The sequence below is a fragment of the Myotis nattereri genome, assembly GCF_964212035.1.
Source record: "Myotis nattereri genome assembly, chromosome: 7".
Lineage (NCBI taxonomy): Eukaryota > Metazoa > Chordata > Mammalia > Chiroptera > Vespertilionidae > Myotis > Myotis nattereri.
In genome coordinates, this window is record NC_138082.1 from 26673838 (window position 1) to 26696787 (window position 22950).

Sequence of the window (22950 nt, forward strand, 5' to 3'; positions counted from 1 at the left end):
TGAAATAGTTTCCTGGTTGATGGTCTTCCTGCTTTAACCTTTGACACTCTGCAGCCATATATCCTGTTTCTACCCTGCTCAGGGCCATGTATATTAATGAACTTATAATTAATCTAGTACTTACTATCCACCAGGTACTGGTCTAAGCTTTTTCCAAGTGTGAACTTACTGAATTCTCAAAATAATCTTTCACAGTAGGCACAATTACTTTGTATTTTAGCAACGAAAAAACAAAGGAGGTCAAGTCATTTTGTCAAGATCACACACCTAGTAAGTGGCAGAGATAGGACTCAAACCCTGACATTCTGGCTCCACTTTCCATGCTCTTAACTTCTGTGCCTACTCCTTCCAATGGCTTCTCTTCTCACTCTTGGAAAAAAACCCAAGTCTTCCTAATGACCTGCCAAGCCTGCCATGATCTTCCCCCATTACCTCAATGACCTCATGACCTCACCTTCTGCTACCTTTTCTGTGGCTATCAGTCACAGTGGCCTCCTCACTGTTCCACACTCAGTCCAGGCTTCTCACCAAATAGGGACTTTCACCTTGGCTGGTTCTTCAGCTTGAGACATGTCCCCACCAAGCATGGCATGGCTCACTCCCTAACCTCCTTCTGTTCTTTCCTCAAATGTCACTTTTTCAGTTAGGATGTTCCTAATCCCCCTTACTGAACATCTTACTAATATACCGAGACACTATTCTAAACACTTAACATATATTTTACTTCATTAAACCCTCACAATAGCTGTGGGCTGATGGAACCATTACCTCCATCTCACAAATGAGAAAAAGAGAGTCACAGATGTTAAATACCATGTGGAAGGCCACACAGCTGATAAGTGATGAAGTCAGGATTCCAGCCTAGAGTCTGTGACTCTAGGGTCTGTGATCTTACACACACACACACACACACACACACACACACACACACAATTTGCTGACTAATGAGTGATGAGGAAAAAAAAATCAGTTTATTCAAAAGCTTAGAGCCAGAGTGAGAAGAAACAAAGAATATTAGGTTAAAGGAGGATCAGAGGTGGAGAGTCTGTATTATCTATTTCCAGAGCCATGTTTCTCAGAGTGTCTGTCATCCATGGTGCCCCTCAACTAGAATCACCTGGGGGTGCTTGCTAAAAGTGCAGATTTCTGGGCTCCCCTCCAAACCTTTGATATGGGGGCCAAGTGCTCAAGGATTTATATAAATAAACACTTCTAAGTGATTTTGAAACAAATTCAAGTTCTCAAAATACTAACTTGGAAATTAGGAAATGTTTCACCGACTTAAGTTTATGCATTAAGCATCACAACCCTAACAAAGCATTTCCATAAGAACGAGATTTGCAAAATATACTATCTTCATAAAACTTTGCAACGTAGGGCAGTGATCTTTGGTGGGTTTGTTCAATGGTGGGTTCCAAGTACCTAGAAGAGTGATCAGCTCATAGCAAGATGGCAATACAGAGTTGTTGAATGTGTGAGTTTTGGAATGGCCCAGAGGAAACCTTCAAGATGCACACACTTTGTTTGAGCACCTATGACTGAGTGGTCCAAGATTTCCATCAGACTTCTCACAAAAAATAGTTTTATCATATTTTCTTAGAGGTGTGAACAGTTGAAATTGTACTGGCTCTTGGAACCCTTGATTTTAAGTGTGGTTTGAGGCTCTGGCATTTAGCCCTGTGTGATGTGAACAAGATATTCAATTTTTCTGACCCCCTGTTTTCTTCATCAGTAAATTCATCATCACCTCATTTGATGTCCATAAAGGTGGTAAAAATAGAAAAAGCTTTGAGAAAACAATGGATTGTTACTAAGTGAATTATTTTTTATTTCTCAGTTACTCTGAGATACAACTTTTTTTTTCAAATTTCTAGCTGCAAAATTGTATGGTTTAATTAGTAAAATTAGGAAAAATTGGCTTTTAAAGATTGAGATGGCATGGTTAATACTCATAGATATGGCATATGTTAATGTTATTGACAAGAGTCCAACTGAAAAACAAATATCTTAACTTTTTTCAAATTTAATTTGTAAAAACTTATAAGAGTAATGAGTAAGAAATTATTCCTAATTAGTGTTTCCTCTTAGAGATAATCATAGCCAAATAGTTCAAGAACAGTATTGCTTTTCAAAAATCAAATATTGTTTTGTTAAAAGAGTTAGCATAAAATGTTATAGCTTAGCATTCTGTCACTTAGAGGCTCAGGCCAAGCCAAATGACTTTCATTTAAAAACTTTTAGTGTAACAGGTATTTTTCATTCATTATTCACTTGATATCTGAACGCTAAAATCTAAGAGAAAAAAGTCGATTGTACTGAAACCACCCAGACTTCACTGCCTCCTCAATTTTGGAAACTTTAGCATACTACCTCTACCTCAAATGGAATTTCAGTGACTAAGCAGATCTCTCCCTGAACCTGAAATGAGGAAAGGCTTTATCCTCCACTTTATTCTTGCTGATCAAACAGATGTACAAAGGAGCAGTAACACTGTCTATTATAAATGAAAGCACAGACAAAAATGTCATTAGGCAGGTGGTGAGCAACAGCTTTCTAATGAAAGCACCATGCATTCCACAAAATTCTCAAAAACTTAGTCTGATTTTATGCCTAAGTTAAGCATTTTGGAGAGAACTGGAACCTCCAAATACCTTGAAGTTAGAGCTAACTACCAACATCTATCCAACTTGATGGGTTACATGTGATGTAAAAAATCTGCTTGGGGCTACCCTTTCAAAATAGAATTATAAAATAAAATCCGCTTTAACCAACTCCAAAGCTTTCTGGTTTTATTTTTATTTTTTTCTGCATAGATGTTAACCACAGCATACAAAGTGTTAGGCAGTAAAGAATCTGTAATAGAACGATAAACTGCACATTTTCCTAACAGATCTAAGAGAAAGAAGATCAGTTCTCTGAATGATAGAAACAGTTTTGAACAGTTTTCCTCAAACATTAAAGCGCATTAGTAACCTCTAGGTCACACATTTCTTTCTCTAAAGCTGAACACCCCCGAACCCTCAATTGCAACCTCGTTCTATAATAACAGTTCAATCAAGTGTGGCTGCTTTGCCACAGATACCATACCATTATGATGAGGGTTCTGGGTCTGCTCATTTCATCGTCACTTTCCAGAGGCAGAATTTCGTGGGATGGTTCCTCCTGGCGTCGGCTACAAATGTGTGGACAGCTCCTCTGGACCACAGCACGAAAAGCTTGTAGCAGAACAATGCTGGCAGTGCAGCCCATCGCTGCATCCTGCAGCCTACGGAATAACTTCTATGTTGATGCTATGTTTGCAAAACAGTGGCTCCTTGTCCCTGAAAACAGCCCACATTGCAGCTGCAGCCAGCGCAGGCTCCAATCACTTCCTTGAGCTCTGGTCATCTGATCAGCGCCAAATAGCTTGGATGCAGAGATGGGAAAGATTGAATCCACTGAGAGCGAACACACTCAGGAATATTAGAGCATTTTGACCAGAGAGCATGTCTCAGTTCATTTGGAGAGCATGTTTCCTGTTCATTACAATGATTCCCTTTGATTCTAGTTTCAGAGATCTGAATAAATATAACTTTCCCACTGAGACAATAAAATAAATCACTTTTTCAAACTAAACAACTGAAAATCTGACATCACAGTGACATTTTTTCCAAGGCAAATGAGTGTCATGTAAAGAGTGAAAGCGATTTTTGTTAAATGTAAATACTTCATGAGGGGAAAATTCTGCCACACACCTCACTAAGTGATTGAGGTTTTACTTTTCATAGCTCAGAAGTTCCAGAAATAAAACTGGCATATCCCAAACGTGGAGTCCACTGAATCAAAAACAATTTATCAAAAGTATGCACGCATTAACCAAACCCATGTGAGCGACACCACTGTTCCTCTGCGACTGCCTTTCAATAGTGTGGTTGTTCTGTTCCCACACACGCCGTTCTGCGCCGAATACACAGGCGGCTTGCGGGGCTGAAAATGCCTATGACTGAGGTCACTCAGCTGACAGAGGTCACTCCAGCTGACCTCTTAGAAAAGCAGCTGTAAAGCATTTTCACATCCTATCAATAAGAATTCATGTCTTTGGGAAGGACTTTGGTAGTTACGAGTCTAGTATTCCCCCGACTCCTAAGAGACTAGTCACTTAGGAGGCAACCAGAGAGATGCTTAGAAGTCACGTGACCTGCTTGGATTGGCTTCAAGATCTAATGGTCTACTGTAACAGAATAGGGCGGGAGGGGATGCTTGCACTAAAAATATCTCACGGAAAAAGGATTCTGCTTACAAATGAGGAAAGTATGAAATCCCGAATAGGATTTTCAAGTCAGGATCTTTCTGTCAAGCCAATCCTCCCAGGGTAAATCTGAGAGCCAAAATAAAAATGTTTTCTTTGGTTTCGTGGCTTCTCAGTGGGGAGGGTGCTGCAGGAAGTTTGGAGGTTTGTTTTGCTCTAAGTCTCGGTCACTCTGGCCCCACTAAACTTGGTTTCACATAATCCTCAATTAGGCATTAATTGCTCAGCAATCTGTCACAATACAACACCGTTTTAATTAGTATGTCTGCCAGAGAAGTAAAACATTTTTTCTTTTTCTTTTAAGAAGTACTGGCTGCCAATAGTTTCTCATCTCCCTCTGTTTTGGGCAAACATATTTTAGTGCTTCTGGAAAAAGAAGAAAAAAATGCTAATGGTGCTGGCACATCCTCTCACTCCCTACAGACCTTTGTCAGAGTGCCCGGGTGCTAATCCAAACCATTTTTACTCTGAACAACTAGAGCATTTACTGAAGAGAGGTTACAATTTCGCCTGTCTGGCCTGTGTGTATTGAATATCTATATAAATGGTGTCCACCAGAGACAAAGCACAGAGTTGACTTCCAAGACTATAAATGTGCCTTTTCAAATATGATTGCTCCTCTGGACTCCCTGTATGTCAGTGCCCACCCTCACCCACTCGCTCCCATGCCCGTGACAGTTTAGCCCTCTCCATTCCTTCCCTTGGGTTCTTGTCCTTTGCTCATGACTAACTCCAATGCAGCAAGGCACTGACTGGAGGTGCTTAAACAATCCACCAGCTCCAGTTGGCAAGAGGATCGAATGGGAAGACAGATCCCTTACTCGTGCACCATAGCTTGGCACAGAAGATGCACTTCACATCCCAAACTCATTTCCAGCCTCCTCTCTCTAAATCTGGCTAACCTCTGGGTGGCTTTTGGAGTCAGATGTTTTGGCAGATGCCAAAGTCTTTGGGGAAACAAATGAGATGCTTTCTAGCTATTAGAGTCCTGTTTCCATCGATCCCCTCTTTGCCTCTAAGGAATTCATCCCTGTTATTGATGGACTGCTGGGGGACTCTCAATAGTCTTTCTCTTTCTCTTTCAACTTCTATCATCAAGGGAAGGGAACCTCCAAGAATTAGTTTCTTGGGAATTCAATACACACACAGTTGCCCAGTGGACAAGAGACCGAAAGGATAATAACCAGCAAAGTTGCAAGAAAGGGAATGGGTTCTGAGCTGTAAGTTTTCCATGATAAATTAAGCGATGGTGGGTGGGGTATGATGGGGGAGGAGATAGAAATCAACCCATACACAACGCCGTTTTTCCCCTCATATTTAGCATATAGGTAGATACACAGAAAATATTTTTTAAAAAGGAATCAATTCTTTATAGATGCTTGGTATTTTCATCTGCAGTATTAATAACATGAATCATTGTTCTGGCCTTTAAGCATCAAATGTGCATGTCCTTACCAATCAATAACTTTTGGAGACTCCTTTGTCTTTATTGGCCTTCTTCCCCTAACTGGGTCTTATTTCACAATTCACTAAGATATTTAGTAAATATAAAAATGCTAGAAGATTTTTAACTTATTGTTATAGATGAGGAAATATTGTCACTATCATTTGTAAGACTAAATTTCTCAAGGAAGTGGTGGGAACTAGTTCATTCTGGGTTATTAAATGACATATATATTACATATATAATACGTATATATATAATATATATATATATATATTTGTATATGTTTGTGTGTATATGCACATATATACCCATATATATGATATTATTTGATCCACTAATCACTTATGTTCATCCACTAATCACTTATGAAATCTTAAATTTATGTACAGTGAAACCTTTATTGCTCCAAATCATATATGGATGGCCATGTTATATAGACATGAAGTAGCCTAGTGTAGATAGAAATGCAAGAAAGAGTGAAGAGAGATATTAGTGATAAGGAATACCTGGGAGAAAGTTAAATATAAGAATAAAAAGTAAAGACCTTTGAAGAGCAAGTGGGGGGGGGGAAATACAACAGATGTAAAATTATAAAAATTGCCTTCATTCTAGTCTCAAGGGACTGCTCACTGAATGCTCACCTCTTTCAATAAGTCCTGGCAAATAAATTTAGTTTTTAGAGCCATTTTCAAAACATTTTGAACTAAGAATTATTTGATTCTAGTTGTTGCTATTTCTGCCATTGGAATAATACATCCAAAGATCTTTCAACAATGGGCAAGGGAAATGCATATTTAATTTAAATAAATAATGCCTATTGTAAGCATTGGGCTTTTCCAGCTTTGTTAAATTATGTAAGAGCTATATGTCTAAATGTATTTTGAGATGTAGACCGTGTTGATTTGGGCTATGTTTGGACAGGATGGAGGTGGAGTCCATGTTTTTCTCTAACTCAAAAGACCTGTACATATGCCCTGAGGCCTCGTTTTCTCAAGCATTGTGCCAGACCTACATTGAGGGAGTGAGGGCTTCTGCCATCTTCTTATGGCAAGTACACTGGAAGCTAAACATGAGCTCAGATGAAACTATTTTAATTGAGAAATGAAGTGTAGCATGATCAGCTTCTTGCATATCCCTGGTACTGTCTAGCTTCATCTCATTGTTCAACATGCAAGAGTTGCTGGATACTATTGCACGAGGTTAATAAGATGGTGATGAGAACTTATTTGTGAAGAGAAAAGTATGGTTGAGATATTGAATGTAGAAGACCTTGCCTGGGAAAACCATACCCCAACAATAAAGTCTCAAGTATATTGTCACCTCCTCAGAGAAAGGTTCTCAAACCCTCCCCCCCCCCCCGGTTAAATGAACCCCACCTTTCTCCCTGCTTCCAAAACACAAAGTTTCAGGAGCCTGTGGGTACTGGCTCCTCACTGCACCTGCATGTCCCAGAAGGACATGGTTTCCACCACACTAGGAGTCCAGATGCTCTGATTTTTAGTTTAAGAGGGTGGATGGAGTTTACTTGTTTCCTCCCCTCCTTCCCAAAGTCCAAGCAAAATGACAGCAATGCAGTGTAAGAGCTAAGATATTGCTTACCAGAGTGGTAGGGGGAGGTTTTTTAGCCAATGAGACTCTTTGGAAAGTATTTTTGAAAAATGAAAAGTGAATGTGATCACATTGATCCATAACCCCAAATAAAGGATTGACAACAATGTACACAGCAGAGGATGGCTCAGAAAAAGTGGCTGCAGTTTTCAACAGAGCCCTGAAGGGGCTCCAAGCTTGAGGAATGCAGGCACTGGATGTGAGAGAGTAATTCATCTGCCCTGCCCACCATCCCCAGGACACACAAAACAGCCCTAGAGCACCTGACAACCACTCTCTAAAGATGGGCAAATGCTTCCAGGATACCTGGCATAGGTACTGGCACCTCAGAGAAATGCCCTCATTATTTTGGCACTGGCAGGGGGAGGCAGGGTATGTCTCTAGTCTGGCTGCCTAGCTCACCCTCTCTGAAATAATTACTGCATTGGGGCATCTGTCAACCTAATAAATCATCCATCAGTTGTCAGTCTGGTAGAGTAAAGGATAGGGGCTCAAGTCTAAGTAGATCCTTGTCCCTAATGGCAGCCTGAGGAAGAGGAATGGGGATGCTGGGCAGAAAGGCTCACAGGGAGCTCTGGACTCAGACTCATGCTGCTCTCACAGCTCTGCCACTTAGAAGCTATGTGATTGTGAGCAAGTTGCTTAACCTCTCTGAGCCTTGGTAGTATCTGCTGTAAAATGGAGATAATCCTGGACCTTGTCAAGATACTAGTAGGAGGAGAATGACTTAAAAGATAAATATAGAATCTGGCCCATAATAATCATTAAGGGAGAAAATATGATGCTGCCTCTGCTAATGGTAAAAATGGAGGATTGGTCTCTTCCCTCTCAGCCTCCAGGCTCAGTTTCAACATGACACTGCCTAGGGGAAGCCTCCCCTAAGAGGTGTTGCCTCACAGCCCTGAATCTGTCCTTATCACTACTTCCTGTGGTTTCCTTTCTAAAACATAAGCTGAAATTAACTTCTGATGAATTTCATTTTTAAGTGATGTCTTCCCCTCTCTAGGGAGCTTAGATTGTCTTTACTGGGTTCACTATATGTCCAGTGCCCACAGTATAGCAGGTGCTCAATGAACAGTAATAATGATAATGACACCAATTAGTAAAGCAAGCCCTTCCCTAGCACTTACTTTGTGCCAGGCACAGTTCTAATTAATACCTACAAGTATTGATTCATTTCACCCCACTCTTTGAGACAGTTCTCTGATCTTCCCCATTTTACAGTTGAGAAAACTGAGCACAGAGAAGTTAAGTGACTTGCTCAAAGACTTCAGCCAGCCAAGTGGCAGAGCCAGAATTTGAATTTAGCCAGTTTGGCTTCAGAGTCCGAGCTTATAACCAATTCTGAATGTCAAGTCTGTACCAAGTAAGCCTTATATATTCCAAAGTAGATTTATACCAGAAAATGTTGGCACATTGCAGGGTGTAGTGAAGCAACTCCAGAAAATCTTCTTTGAGAGCTGATATGCCTCTCATAGGAAAATCTGTGATGTGTTCTTGGATGACAGTTTCAGAAGGCACCTAGCACTCTTAGTTGACTGTTTCAGGTGATAATTTAAATTGCATTTTGATGGGGATTTCAAATATTTTAAATTGTAATGAATTTGATGATGAGAACTTTAAAAAAATGTGTTGTGTTTACTGTGTGACGTGTTCACCTATCCAAATTGGTTGTAAAGCATAGAGGCGGAATATAGAAATGTATTTGGCTCCCCCTGTAACTCTGATGCAACATCTGTTCTTACATGACACGACATGTTGGTTAACACTGAAATCTCCCCAGAAAAGAGGCTACTTTGGGTCCAACAAGAATGAGGCCATCATCCTGGAACACCTTTTCAGCTGGACATGGATGCTACACAGGGAACCAGCCACCTGCCTTTCTGGGCTAGTGTGAGAACCTGGGGTGACCAGCAAGCTGGTGGATACAACTGCCCCACAGTCTTTGCTTCACTTTCCTTCTCCACCAGTATATTCTGTATAGTCATGTGACAGGGAGAACCTGGACACCAAGGCAGAAGGTAGAAACCTCCATCTAGTTATTTAAGCTGGAGGACCTTCATGTGGGACCTCAATGATTGTGGAACAAAACAATTCAATAGGTAATAAAAATTAACTCCTTCTCCTCCTCTTCCTTTTATACTTTCTCCTCTCCCCCACCTCCACCCGCCCCCCACCCCCCAGCATCATCATCATTGTCATCATCAAGGTCTAAATTAGCCCTGGGCAAACTACTGCCCGCGAGCCGGATCTGGCCAGTTTGAAATGAATAAAACTAAAAAAAAAAAAAAGACCGTACCCTTTTATGTAATGATGTTTACTTTGAATTTATATTAGTTCACACAAACACTCCATCCATGCTTTTGTTCCGGCCCTCCGGTCCAGTTTAAGAACCCATTGTGACCCTCGAGTCAAAAAGTTTGCCCACCCCTGGTCTAAATCCTGTTGATCTTGTTTGTAAATTTTCTAGTGGCCCAGCAATTACTCCCAAGTGAAAGTGACCTCAAAGAAAGAGACACCCCCCAGTAGATTAAAGACAACTCATGATTCAGCCCCAAGTTGAGTAAAAACCAGGCCATGGATTTGGTCATTTTCCAGGGCAGGGATTAGTGGGATCTTTTCCTTGTCTAATTTGAGATGGGTAAATCCCCTCAGGCATAAACCCAATTAAATGGCTAGGAGGGAGTTAATCAGTGCTTTCTTAGCTAAACCCCGTGCAATAATCCTCCCTGAGGCCCAGCTGTCCTTCATCAGTTTGCATCTCTGCCTCTCCTGGTGCAACTTCCAGTCAAGAACTTAGGACTTCAGTCTATTTTGATCATAACCAATGGCCTCTTTTTTCCCCACACCTGTGATTTGTCGAATTCTCTTCTTTTAGTCTCTCTCTTCATTTTCACTTAATTATAGTGGCCTCCTGGTTACAGGCTTCCTTCCCACTGGCTGACATTTATTGAGTTGTACAATTAATCACTTTGGAAACCAACACACCATTCTTTCATTTTAAAAAATCCAGGCGCTATTGTCAAGCCCTTCTTTTTCTTCATTTTCCTACCTTCAGCATTGGGGCCGTTCAAAAGCAGATCACTCTTCTGTTGGTACATTTAGATGCATCAGAAAATTCTCCTTCATTTCTCCTAAGGCAGCTTCCTCAGCAGCAGCTCCCTGCAGAGTGCACGGGTAACTAAAATGTTCCATTTATACCATACCTTCTATGTTTGATTGCACTCTTCTCAGGTCAGAATAAATCTTTCTTATTCTTAATTGCAGCAGTTAGGCAAAGCCTCAGGAAGAAAGCTGCCAAGATTGAATCCCTATTGAGACACTTAACTACCTTTGTGGCTTTAAGCAAAATTTTAAGCCACAGTTTCCTTATCTGTTAAGTGAATGAGTACCCATGAGGATCTATTTTCCATGTAGGTGCTTGGCACAGTACCATGCACATGGTAAGTCATCCGCACATGTTTGTTAGTGTTACTAGAAAAGAGTAGATCACAGGACTTTCAGACATTGTTTGCTTTTTCCACCCTCCACAAGTGTTTCAGTTGTTTGTTTTGTTTTGTTTGCTATCTCCTGACTCTTTGTTTAGGAACACACAATGTGCCCTGGGCGATGGGGGAATGGGGATGCTGGGCATGCCTCTTCTGTGCTTTGAGATCAACCCCCATGGTAATGTAAGACAAGGTTCAAAACTGCTTCCCGGTCCATTTCCATGAGTAAACAAATTCAAAATAATATCTCATTTGCACGGAGATCACTCATTTTTCAACCTCAATTATTTTTCTGACAGCCAAGTCCTGGGAGGCAACAGAAACAATTGCTTCTGAGCCAGAAGGGGACAGCACCTGATTCATTGAACTATGAAGCATACTTTCAGCATTTACAGCCATCTTAGGCAGGAGTCTAAAGAACTTGCTGAACTAACTTTGCAATGGCCTTTGACCAGAAGAAATATATTCTTACCTGCTCTGGTCCAGTTAACATAGGGAGCAGGCGATTAGAATAATGTCCCTGCTGAAGATAGGAGTAATGGCAGTTGTCTAACTTCTTTAAAAGATTGTAGTGGGCCCAGCCATTAAGCCAGCTCACCAAGACTTAGCTACTAACTGGAGTTGGGGGCTGTTTTCTATTCAAGAGCAGGAAGACAAGCAGGGGGAAGACTCAGATTTCATAACAGAGAAGAACTGAATTTTCATATAGAAAGTAGCCCCCTTCCTCTGCTTCATCCATTTTGACCCCGCCCAACAAGGACACAAGGACACGAGAGCACAGCCTGGCACTGAGGGACAGATTAAAAATGCCCAGCTTAAGTTCTTCTTCCCACCGGTCAACCTAGATTACACATTCCTTTTTGGAGCAGGAACCAGGAAGCAACCCAGCTCAAGTGGCCCAGTTCCCAGATGGCAAAACTGAGTCAAATGAAGACTGTCCCCAGGGCTACTGAATTATGTGGGGCATGGATCCCAGCCACCATGCTGGTGTTGCTTCTACTTTAAAAAGCCCTTAAACTTGGCTGTATTCAAAATTTCCCAGTTTGACTGTATGTACCTTTAGGTCTTTAGAAATACATGTGTGATCACGATATAATATGATTCTATTACACTCCTCAAAGAAAATGCAAACTATCCTAATGCAATCTTAATAAAGGCCCAATCCCCAGCCAACAGAAGGATGAAGAGAACTTTCCTATGATCAGACTGGTTTTTAAAGCACAGTCTATCACTACACATCCATGAATAAAGATTCTGACAATTCAGGTAACTTTTAATTCATTTGCTATAGAGCATTTATTTTTAAAAGAGTGGTCTATCAGTTTGTATTTGACTACTTTTGTAGGAGCTAATGCTAATACAAGCTTGAGAACCAAGTTTGACTAAAGGCAGCGTATGTGTTGGTTAAGGGAGACCCTGCCGAACTTCAGCCTTTGGAAAGTGAGGTATATCTATTAACTAGCTTGATAATCTTCAGCAAGTCACTCAACTTTTCTCTGCTTTCACACCCACCATAGAGAACTGTTGTGAGAATTAAATTAGATAAAATATGTAAGAGTACACATGTGATTGCCAACAACTATTGTGGAGCACTGCTCCCAGGTGAGATCACACCTGGTATTGATGGTTTCAGATTTCTTCTATTTCCATTGAAAGGCTGACCAACATCCTCTGACAAGCTCTTGGCAAGATGCTGTGAGATTATGGGGCAATGTTGGCATGCTACTGTAGCCAGGAAGAGAACATTAGGGCTTTGGTAATGGAAGCATGGTCCACTGTGTAAATCTCAGTAAAATCATTGCTTTCAGGATATGGAAAGTGACCATTGTTGCATTTTAACTATTTTATGTTTTGTTTTGTTTTCGAGATATTGTATTAGCTTGAAGGTGCATTGCTCACATTCTTGGCCATAGACTTGCCTTAGCATGAAAAAGACACTATCGATTTTCAAAATTTAATTTCTATAAAATCCAAGTCTGTTTGCATTAGGTGAACTTATACCTGACATGATGGTTCTCAGGCATGTTAGACAGTTATATATTCGATACCATTTGCTTCACTGGAATCAGTGATGAGATAGTTTGAATCCACTGGTAAACTCACCAAAATAAAGTGGTAGGCCATTAATTTGCCTAACCATTTCTCCTTCAATAAAATTCTTGTTCAGATTTTTTTTTTATACCAAACTGCTCATGTTTTCCATCCATAAAAATAAATTTAAGAATCCTACCCATTTAAGTGAGCACCCCAACTCTCTCCTCTCCATTACACCCATGTGTGGTCAGAGCTCACTCTATATCAGATGTTTCCCATCAGGCCCAGTGGGGTAGGTATGGTGGCTACCAGGGTGGGCTGGGGGGATAAGCTATCTGGTGTGACACAAAATACCAGAACTAAATCAGCAGCACTGAATCCTAACTTCCATCTAGGCATGAAGGGGACTAGGAAACACGGATTCAGGCACAGTGGCTGACATGTTGGCACATGGGGTGGGACACTGTGTCCAAGGCCTGGCTCGGCCATTAATGACTATGTGACAATGGATAAGGAACTTAATTTCTCTCAGCATCATTTGTAAACTGAAGAAAGTAAGTGCAGTAACAGGATGACCATATAACTGACTATTAATAATTATGCTAAGACAACAGGCATAAATCAGGACTATACACAGAAAAATCCCTGCATGATCACCTTGGTAATAATTTCTAACTTGTTTGGTTGCTATGAAAAATCAAATAAAGATCATCCATGTGAAATTATTTAGCCAAGTGGAATAACAGTGCCAATAATTTAGCAATGTGAGCCGTGAGTTTGACGATTCTGCCCAACTGAAAGTGTCTAAGCATGTTCAATTTAAGGTAGGTTAGACTGAACTATGATGTTCAGTGGAACAGGTATATTAAATGCATTTTCCATGCACAATATTTTCAATTTATGATGGGCTTATGGGAACATAAGCCCATTATAAGTGGAGGAGCCTCTGCCTTCTGGTTATTACGATCATTAATGGAGTTGTGCTTTCCATGTGAAAGAACAAAGGTGAGTGCTTTAACAGGGGAAGAAATAACCTGCTTCTTCCTCCCTCTCTCTTCTTTTTGCTTTTTGTTTGTGGTGAGAGCACGTCCATGGAATCTACTCTTGTAATAGATATCGACATGAACAACACGGTATTGTTATCTATAGGCACAATGTTGTGCAGTGGCCTCTAGAACTTGTTCATTTTGCATCACTGAAACTTTATATCCACTGACTAGTCACTCCCCACTTCCCCTCCCCCGGCCTACGTTTTTAAAATATAAATTTTATTTTTTAGAGCAACCCAGCTCACTTTTAAACTGTATTGTTTCGAGCACTTCCTATGCAGAGTGCATGGAGAGTCATGGCACCAAGCTTGTTAGAAGCCCATAATAATTTTAACACATCCATAGTGTCTTGAGGGTATCTTTGCCAAAAGTAGGACAGAAGGAAGGGACTGAGGATAGTGAGGAGCCACGGTGGTGTTTGTTCCCTTCCTTCAGAGAAAGGCTGACCCAAACAGTGTTCTAGCCATTACTCAAACGCTAGAAATTGTCTTAATTTGGCATTGAAGGAGTTGATCTGCTAAAATGGTTCAGTGCAGCTTTGTGTCCATGGGCAGCCAAGGATTATTATGGGCAGGGATATCTTATCAGTATTTTAAAGTTATTAGCTTCAAAGTTGTTCATTCTTCTAGTAATAGTACTAGTCTTGGTCATCTTTCAGAGTATATGTATCTACCAACAAGTATATAGGAACCGATAATAGGTGCTGGGACTTTGGGAAGCCAAGTGAGGCTTACCAGAGCTACCTGACAGCATACAACAGGGTTTCTACAATAGAGTGTTGTTTTTTTTTCGATTATAGTTTACATTCAATATTGTTCTGCATTAGTTTAAGATGTAACAGTGGTTAGACAATAATGTACATTAAACTAAAAACTTTTTGCACAGCAAGAGAAACCATCAACAAAACAAAAAGAATCTACTGAATAGAAGATATTTGTCAATGATACATCCAATAAGGGGTTAATGCCTAAAATTTTAAAGAACTCCGATAATTCAACACCAGAATAACAAACAACCCAATTAAAAATTAGGCAGAAGACCTGAACAGACACTTCTCCAAAGAAGACATATACATAGCCAATAGACATATGAAAAGATGCTCAACATCACTAATCATCAGAGAAATGCAAATCAATACCACAATGAGATACCACCTCACATCTGTCAGAAAGGCAATTATCTACAATAGAGTTTTATTCAAAGTACTATGGAAGGACAGTTATTTGGCAGGTAGTTAGATATGATTTCTTAGAATCTAGGACAGTTGAGTTGCATCATGAAGGATGAATAAATGACAAGTGGAGAGTAAAATGAGGAAAGTGTTTGAAACCTGAAAGGCTATGTTCTTCATGAAGGCAGAAACTTCCAAAGGCCACAGAGCTAGCATTAATATATGGTAGAGCCTCGCGAACTCATCTTTCAGACTCAAGAACCTGTGCTCGAAGCATAAATAAAGCCATAGACTGGCTTAACAGTTTAGAGCAGCGGTTCTCAACCTGTGGGTTGCGACCCTTTTGGGGGTTGAACAACCCTTTCGCCTAAGACCATCAGAAAACACATATATAATTACATACTGTTTTTGTGATTAATCACTATGCTTTAATTATGTTCAATTTGTAACAATGAAATTGGGGATCACCACAGCATGAGGAACTGTATTAAAGGGTCGTGGCATTAGGAAGGTTGAGAACCACTGGTTTATAGAGCACTTGATTTCCTATGAATAAACAAGAATGTCAAGAGTGTGCTGATGCAGTTTCAAAGCAGCCCCTTCCGGCAGTTTCCTGCCTCCAGAATCAATTGCTTCCATTTGAAGAGCCCTTAGGGTCTGTCCATCAGCAATTCAGTCCGTAGCCCAGCTTCCCAACTCAGGGATGGGGTAGTTCTACATCTGACCCCAAAGGAGCAGTCCTGGCCTAGCTTTATTTCTCTAATCATATGTATGATCGTCTTTATTCCTGCTGGGCAATAATACAATAGGGAGTGAACATTAAATTAAATCTATAAAGTGCTTGCAATCAATCAAGCCCTTCATGAAACTAATTTTAGAAAAGAGGTCATTAGATATATTAGAGTCAATTTAGAAATGAATTGAGAAACAGAACCTCATGTTCTCTTTAGAAAAATCTCTTGTGTCAGGAGATAGAATTTTTATTACGTTATATCAGATGAGTACAGCTGTCACCACCTGTCCCCCACCCACACAAAACACACACACACACATACAACAAACTACAAGTCTCTGGTAGTCAAAAATAGTGATGTTACGCTCCAAGGCAAATAGGCCACCACCGCCATCCCCACTGGTGGAGAACAACAACCTGGAAGTTCATAAAGATCAATTTTGACTTAATATGATAAATAATATTCTAAAAATAAAAGCTGTACCCAAAATGGAATTAACCATCTTGCCATTCATTCCACAATTTCTTGAGTGAAGACTGTTATCCATGGCAGAACTACTTGTTCTTCTGAGCCAGTACTGAACCAAAACCTTACGGTGACTTTATGACAATACTCATGGTTTAAGAAGATATACAAAAATACAATTATTAACATTTATGATTTTAAATAACAAAGTGTCATCTTTTTTCTCAAAATTTAAAATATTTTCCACAGGCTGACCAAAATTTCACTGGGTAACTACCTAAATTTCCTTAGAATTAGCAGTTAGGAACACTAGTATCACTTCCTCTACCAAACTGTACAGAGCTATTGTTATGTAGCAAAAATCTTTTCACAGAGCTAGTAGATCATAAAAAAAGAATCATGACCAGCTCTCTAATCTTACAAGTGGGTAAGCCCCTTCTGAGGGCACAGGTCCACTGAATTGTCCTTAGTATCCTTCCATTAAGCCACTAGCTGCCCATACTAAATAAACACTATCACCTCCCTTCTCAAGCTGCATCTCATTTGTCAAAATGATTAAACAAAGTACATTCAGGAAGTTATGCATTTGCCATGTTAAAATGAAGGCTCCACAGACAGACGTAGATTTACTAAAAGATTCCAATGTCAGCTAACCTTCAGACTCAGTTAATATTAAGGGGCCAGTAGCTAATGTTGGAAAGACCAAGTCTTGAAGTGAGGATATGGCGCCCTCTAGGGATAACTACTTGAAAAACCATGTCTACTCGTAAAGGGGTCACAGATGTCTGAGTTTAAATAGTTGGGTTGTTAAAATGTCATGTCCCCATAGAAACTTTTCAACTAAAACAAGTATTATATTATTAGTTAGGATATAATATTCTGTCTATTAAAAAACACTGGTCATCAAATCAAAATATATAAAATAGCTGATATTAAGCTCTATAAGAGTGAAACCTAGGCGGGGAAACTGTCTGAACAATATAATACACTCATTTTGCTGGAAAATAGAATGTGATTTTTCTGATAAAGTTAAGTAGTAATAGAATATAATAGAATATGTGTAGAGTCCAGGTTCTTACGCAGCAAAGAAGTCTTTCCAAATGATCGGGTTCAAAGATTTCATGTCAATGAAGATTACTACAGAACCAAGAAAAGATGTCACAGTAGTTGCTGAAAAGGACTTATGGCTGTATATGGAAAGTAGAGAAGGCACAGGTAACATTTTCTTTCCTTGTTTCAGGGAAGAAAATTAAATAAAAGCATCATATCTGCTACACAGATAAACCTGCCAGAGGTGTTCACACCAGAAATCCCAGCTTCCTAAAATTATTCTCTTTCATTAGTCAGAGAGGGAAAAAGTTGGAAAATCAACTTAGTTTAGAGAATAAATGAAAATCAAATGAACTTAGCTCTTAAAGGGAGTCAAATACTGAGATCGATGTCACCAGCCAACGGGAGGAGGAACAGAGGTCTGCAGTTATGACTTCAGTGTGTGCATACATTTCCTATCTAATAAAATTTTTATGATACAGTTTTTGAAATGAAATGAATCAATTTAGTCCTGATCTTTAATGAGTAAACAAAACAGCAGATTCCCAGTCCTTTAGCAAAGGAACTTAGCCAAGTCAGGTTCAGGGCTGGGTGGAGTTGAATGAAAGAAAGACTTTGGGGCTTGCTGGGACATCTGTCTATGGGGGAGAGTCCACATCAATATGAAAATTTCCACAAGCATTATAAGAAATCACCCACAATGTTAGGCTCTGAAAGACAGGTTGGGTGCTCTCAGCTCCAGCATACGCTTACGTACCCAGAGTCAACAGGCCTGAGTTGCTCTTTGAACCGAACCCCATTGAAAACAGTGAGCAAGCTCAATGCAGACCTGCATTTGAATGAACACTAGCTCCCGTGCACCACCTGGAAGGAGGAAAGTAAACTGCCTCCTAAACTCATTGAGGGGGAAATAGGACTTGAAAATGGCTTTACATGGTAGCAGTAACAATTCAATATTATACATTCATATATGCGGCATAACAATGTTTCCATCGATGGACCCCCATATAGGATGGTGGTCCCACAAGATTATAATGGAGCTGAAAAATCCCTATCATCTTGTGATGGGTGGCCATGGTAAGGTCATAGTGCAGTGGTTCTCAACCTTCTGGCCCTTTAAATACAGTTCCTCATGTTGTGACCCAACAATAAAATTATTTTCATTGCTACTGCATAACTGTAATGTTGCTACTGTTATGAATCGTAACGTAAATATCTGATATGCAGGATGGTCTTAGGCGACCCCTGTGAAAGGGTCGTTTGACAGCCAAAGGGGTCGCGACCCACAGGTTGAGAACCGCTGTCATAGTGCAATGCATTGCTGTTTTGTGTTGTTTCAGTCTATCAGTAGTGGTGCTATTAGTTAGAAATGCCTGGGGGCACTCACCTGGGTCCCTGAGCTTCCCACAGACATCTCCCCCTTCCAAACCAATGTCCCAATTTCACCCACCTTGTGGTTCTTAATAAGACTGCAGGTCTCCCTCCAACAACAATCATTAGGAAACTTTTAAGCAAAAAAGGGTTTATTACTTACAGGCCTTGGAGCCCCCAGCAAGGTCTTAGGTAGAGAAACACTGAGGGCATGGGCCTGGGCTCCTGCTTTTATTGAGGACCAGGGTGGAGCCTATGGTTTCCAGGTTCACTCTTAATCGATGAATTTAAAGCAGAAAAGCAGTACTTTAAGGCTAGAAGAACGTTGCCCAAATGGTTTATTTATTTATTAAATCAACCAAGCTCTCTAAAACAAAGGGAGGAGGCAGCCTGCCTCCTTACCTAATGGGGTGGCTGGCAACGAGTTTATTCTACACAGCCTGCCCTGAAGTGGAGGCCTCTTTGAGGTGGGTGTAATCAAAGTTTAAGTCAGTCACGTGAGTTCAAAAACAAAGCCAACTGTTAGGGCTTACGCTACAATTATGTGTTTGTGATGAAGCTGGTGCTAACAAGCTACTGCACAGCCAGGCTTACGAAGTATAGCACATACAATTACAGCAGCAGGCTCGCCATCTAGGTTTTGTAAGGGCACTCTACAATGTCTGCACAGAGACTAAATCCATGACATTTCTCCGAAGGCATCTTGGTCATTACGCATGACCAAATATGGCATTTTTCCAGATTTCTGGAAATGAGAAGGCCTTCCTTCAGAATTTGAAATTCACAATAGGCAGGGTGAAATTGCTCTCTCGGTCATCTGAAGGTCATTGGCATCAACTCAACATCAACAGGAATCCCCAATTTGGGGTGCAGTGAAGGAAACTTTATTCAGTGCAAATAGGTCAACTGTGACACAGCACAGCTGTGAAAACAGTACTACTGTTAAACAGGTGAAGCATTCCTGGGACCAAGCCCCTCTCCCACTAAAGCAGTCAGTGAGGTTCACTGCCAACCCAGGAAATACAGTTTCCAGTCAGGGAAAGTGTGCTCTCAGAGGCTCAGAGGAGCTGACTTATATAGACAGAAGTCCCCACCCTTAGGCCCTGATTGGTTCATCCTCATGCAAATGAGGACTCCAAATTCTCACAATTTGTTTGGTCCAAAAGGCACAGTCTTGACTGGTCAGAATGGAGCTGGTCAGTGAAGAAACTGATGGGACATAGCTGCACAGCTCTAATTGGAAGGGCAAAGCCTCGTTCCTATTGGTTGAAATGGGATTCCAGGAACTCCTTTAAAAGGGCTGGCTCAGGCAGTAGAAACACAGTGCAGGCAAGCAGTGCAGTGCAGGCCTCTCCCTGAGGTGCAGTTTGCATGAGAGGCCCCTGTACAGAATGTCTGCTAGGCTCTGATTTTTAAATGTGATCCCAGTTAGCCACCAGGAGTCCTTCTGAGTAGGGTCTACAGCTCTAATTGCACACACACACACACACACACGCACACGCACACGCACGCACGCACGCGCTTGAAGCCCCGACACTTCCTGGACTTGCCACAGGTTATACAGTGGGGCTTGACTTACGAGTTTAATTCGTTCGGAGACAGAGCTCGTTAAGGAGCTCATTAAAGAGCTCGTTAACTCAAATTACTCTATCAACTCAATGCAAAAAATCGGCAGAGAAACAGCTGGTATCTCAAAAAACTCGTTAGTCGGGACACTCATAAATCAAGGCTCCACTGTAGTCAAGGCTGAAGCCTCTTGGTCAGGTTTCTCGACCCTGCTGTGGACCAGACCATAATGGACAGGAATCAGGTGTGATCCTTTCACACAAACCAAAGGCTAAAGTATCCTGAATGATCTTTTTGTTAAATAAGGAGCCTTGGAAATAATTTGGAGGCCCGCATAACAACCAGGGAGAATACATAAGTCATCCAAAATCTACTTCTAAGTTCATTTTATTTCAATAATAATTTCATACTAAATTCCATCTGCTTCCACTTTATTTTCAAAATAAGAAAGGGAGAAAATTCCCCAGTCCTTTAATCTGCTTGTGTAACATCTGTTTTCTTAGTTTCATACTTAGCTTTCAAAAATTATAGCGCCAAAAGAAATTGGTTTTTTTAATCAGATAATTTTAAAAATCTATTAGAAGATATTAATATTAAAACTAATACATAGGGCTCCTTAGAGTTGACAAGGCACTGCAGTTTACAAACCATTTATCTCATTTGATGCTCACAACTAAAAAAATAAATAAAAAATAATTATGGTTACCATTATAAACATTCACTCTATAACAAACAAAATGTTAAAATGTACTTGCTCTTTAAAACATAACACATAGGCACAGACAACAATGTGGTGAGAGCCAGAGGGAATGTGTGGTGGGGTAGGTGGGGGTGGGCAAAGGGGGGATAAATGAGGACGGAAAGGGGCTTTGCTTTGGGCGATGGGTGCATGATGCAGTGTGCAGATGATGTTTTGTTGAATTGTACACTTGAAACCTGTGTGATTTTGTGACCCAATGTCACCCAATAAATCAAAAAAAGTTAATCTTCACAAAAACTCTATAAGACGGGTGTGATTATTGTCCGCATTTGTACAAAAGAGAAAACTGAATCTTCAAAATGTGCTTTTAGTTGCTTTCAGTTCAAACACCAACTCCCCAGTACCATGAGTGATGTCATACAGTTGAGATAGAAATCCAGTACAAACTGCAGGGCTGTGTGTGTGTGTGTGTGTATATGTGAGAGAGAAAGAGAGAGAGAGAGAGAGAGAGAGAGAGAGAGAGAGAGAGAGAGAGAGAGAGAGAGAGAGAGGATAATAGGTGAGAAAAAGTAGATGAGCAGTTCAGGAAATATTGAGCTTTCCAAGCACTTAAGAGCTTCACATATTTTCCTTTTTTCTCCTTTCTGTGTACTTTAGCAAACTTGCACTTAGACAACAGCCAAAATACAAAAATCTTTAGGAAAGATCACTGTCCAGTTCCTCTTTGTTAAAATCTTTTTTTTTTTCTTTCCATCAGACTCATCCCTCCTGCTGGTGGAATTCTCCTCCCTTGCTCATCTGCGGATTGTGCAAGTCTGGCGTATGATACACTCTTCATGATGAGAAATGGATGCAAGCCCAACAAAAGAACCACACCCACCCTTCAGGGGAGTTTGGCTCAGCTCAGCCAGGGTAGGAGACCACTTGGCATGAGAGGGCTGATGCCAGAGTTTCATCAAAGTGCACAGAAATTAAATAACAGCTTTATTTCCTAATGGAAACAAATACTGCCTTTCTATTTTAGGACCTCACACATCCCAGCATAAAAAGTATTTCTGTTAGTGAAGTTATTCTGTTGTAATGATGAGATTTTAAAGATATCTGCCACCAGGAAACAATACTTTCAAAATGTTGGTTGTACTTGCGATTCTTTCCTTTTTAAATTTATATTGTATCAAACTTCAGGATTAAACTGTATTAAATTATCATCTTTTCATGTTATTAAATTATAGCATTTTTTATGAAATCCTTTGCTACTTTTTGTAAAGGAATTTACTTTCACATAATTGGAATTTTTAACCAACTAAGCTGTTCTCAACATAGGAACAGCCAAAATATCATTTCAAAATTTCTCAATGTCTCAAAAATACATATGACAAAATCATTTCACAACTGTAAGAAGTAGGTAATATCATTTTAAAATTCCCAGAAGTTAGAATATAAAGGTTATTTTTAAAAAAGAAATACAGCTTATAAACTCATTGGTAACAAAATGCAGAATCAAAATTCTCAAATGAAAATGTGGAGTTTAAACCGACATTTAGCCTCTGGAAATTCTTTAATGATATAATCTATTTCCTAGGGTAACTAGAAATCATGGTAGCCTAAATGGTCTTCTTATATATCTTTTGGAGAAAATGAAAAGTTTTGGGAATGATATTTTGGGAGTTTCTGTTTTGAAAAAAGCCTTAGCTGCTGAAAATTTCTAATTAAGGGAAATTTTCTTACAGAAAAATAGAGATCTTTTTTAATAATAAAAAATGCTATACTATTACTTTCTACACTAATAAAAGAGAAAAATGGTAATTGGCTTATGACGCTACCCTTTTCATTGGCTAATCAGGGCTATATGCAAATTAACTGCCAACTAAGATGGCAGTTAACTGCCAACAAAGATGGCGGTTAATTTGCATATGTAGGCACAATGCAGGGAGGCGAAAGGGAAAGCAGGAAGAAGCCCCCTGCCACTGACAGTGATC

General features: G+C 40.1%; 1 protein-coding gene across 3 annotated transcripts in view; it reads right to left on the bottom strand.

Annotated features, from left to right (window-relative positions):
• DOCK10 (dedicator of cytokinesis 10) overlaps nt 1-22950 on the bottom strand; it is a 210507-nt gene that overhangs the window by 159071 nt on the left and 28486 nt on the right. For 2 of the 3 annotated variants that reach the window (XM_081096071.1, XM_081096070.1), the window contains exon 1: nt 3088-3264. The exons of the other annotated variant lie outside the window; for it this stretch is intronic. In XM_081096071.1, coding sequence (XP_080952197.1) covers nt 3088-3249 — 162 coding nt within the window. In that variant the 5' untranslated portion in view covers nt 3250-3264. Of the gene's footprint in view, nt 1-3087; nt 3265-22950 lie in introns of those variants that run through there. 3 annotated transcript variants of the gene reach the window in all.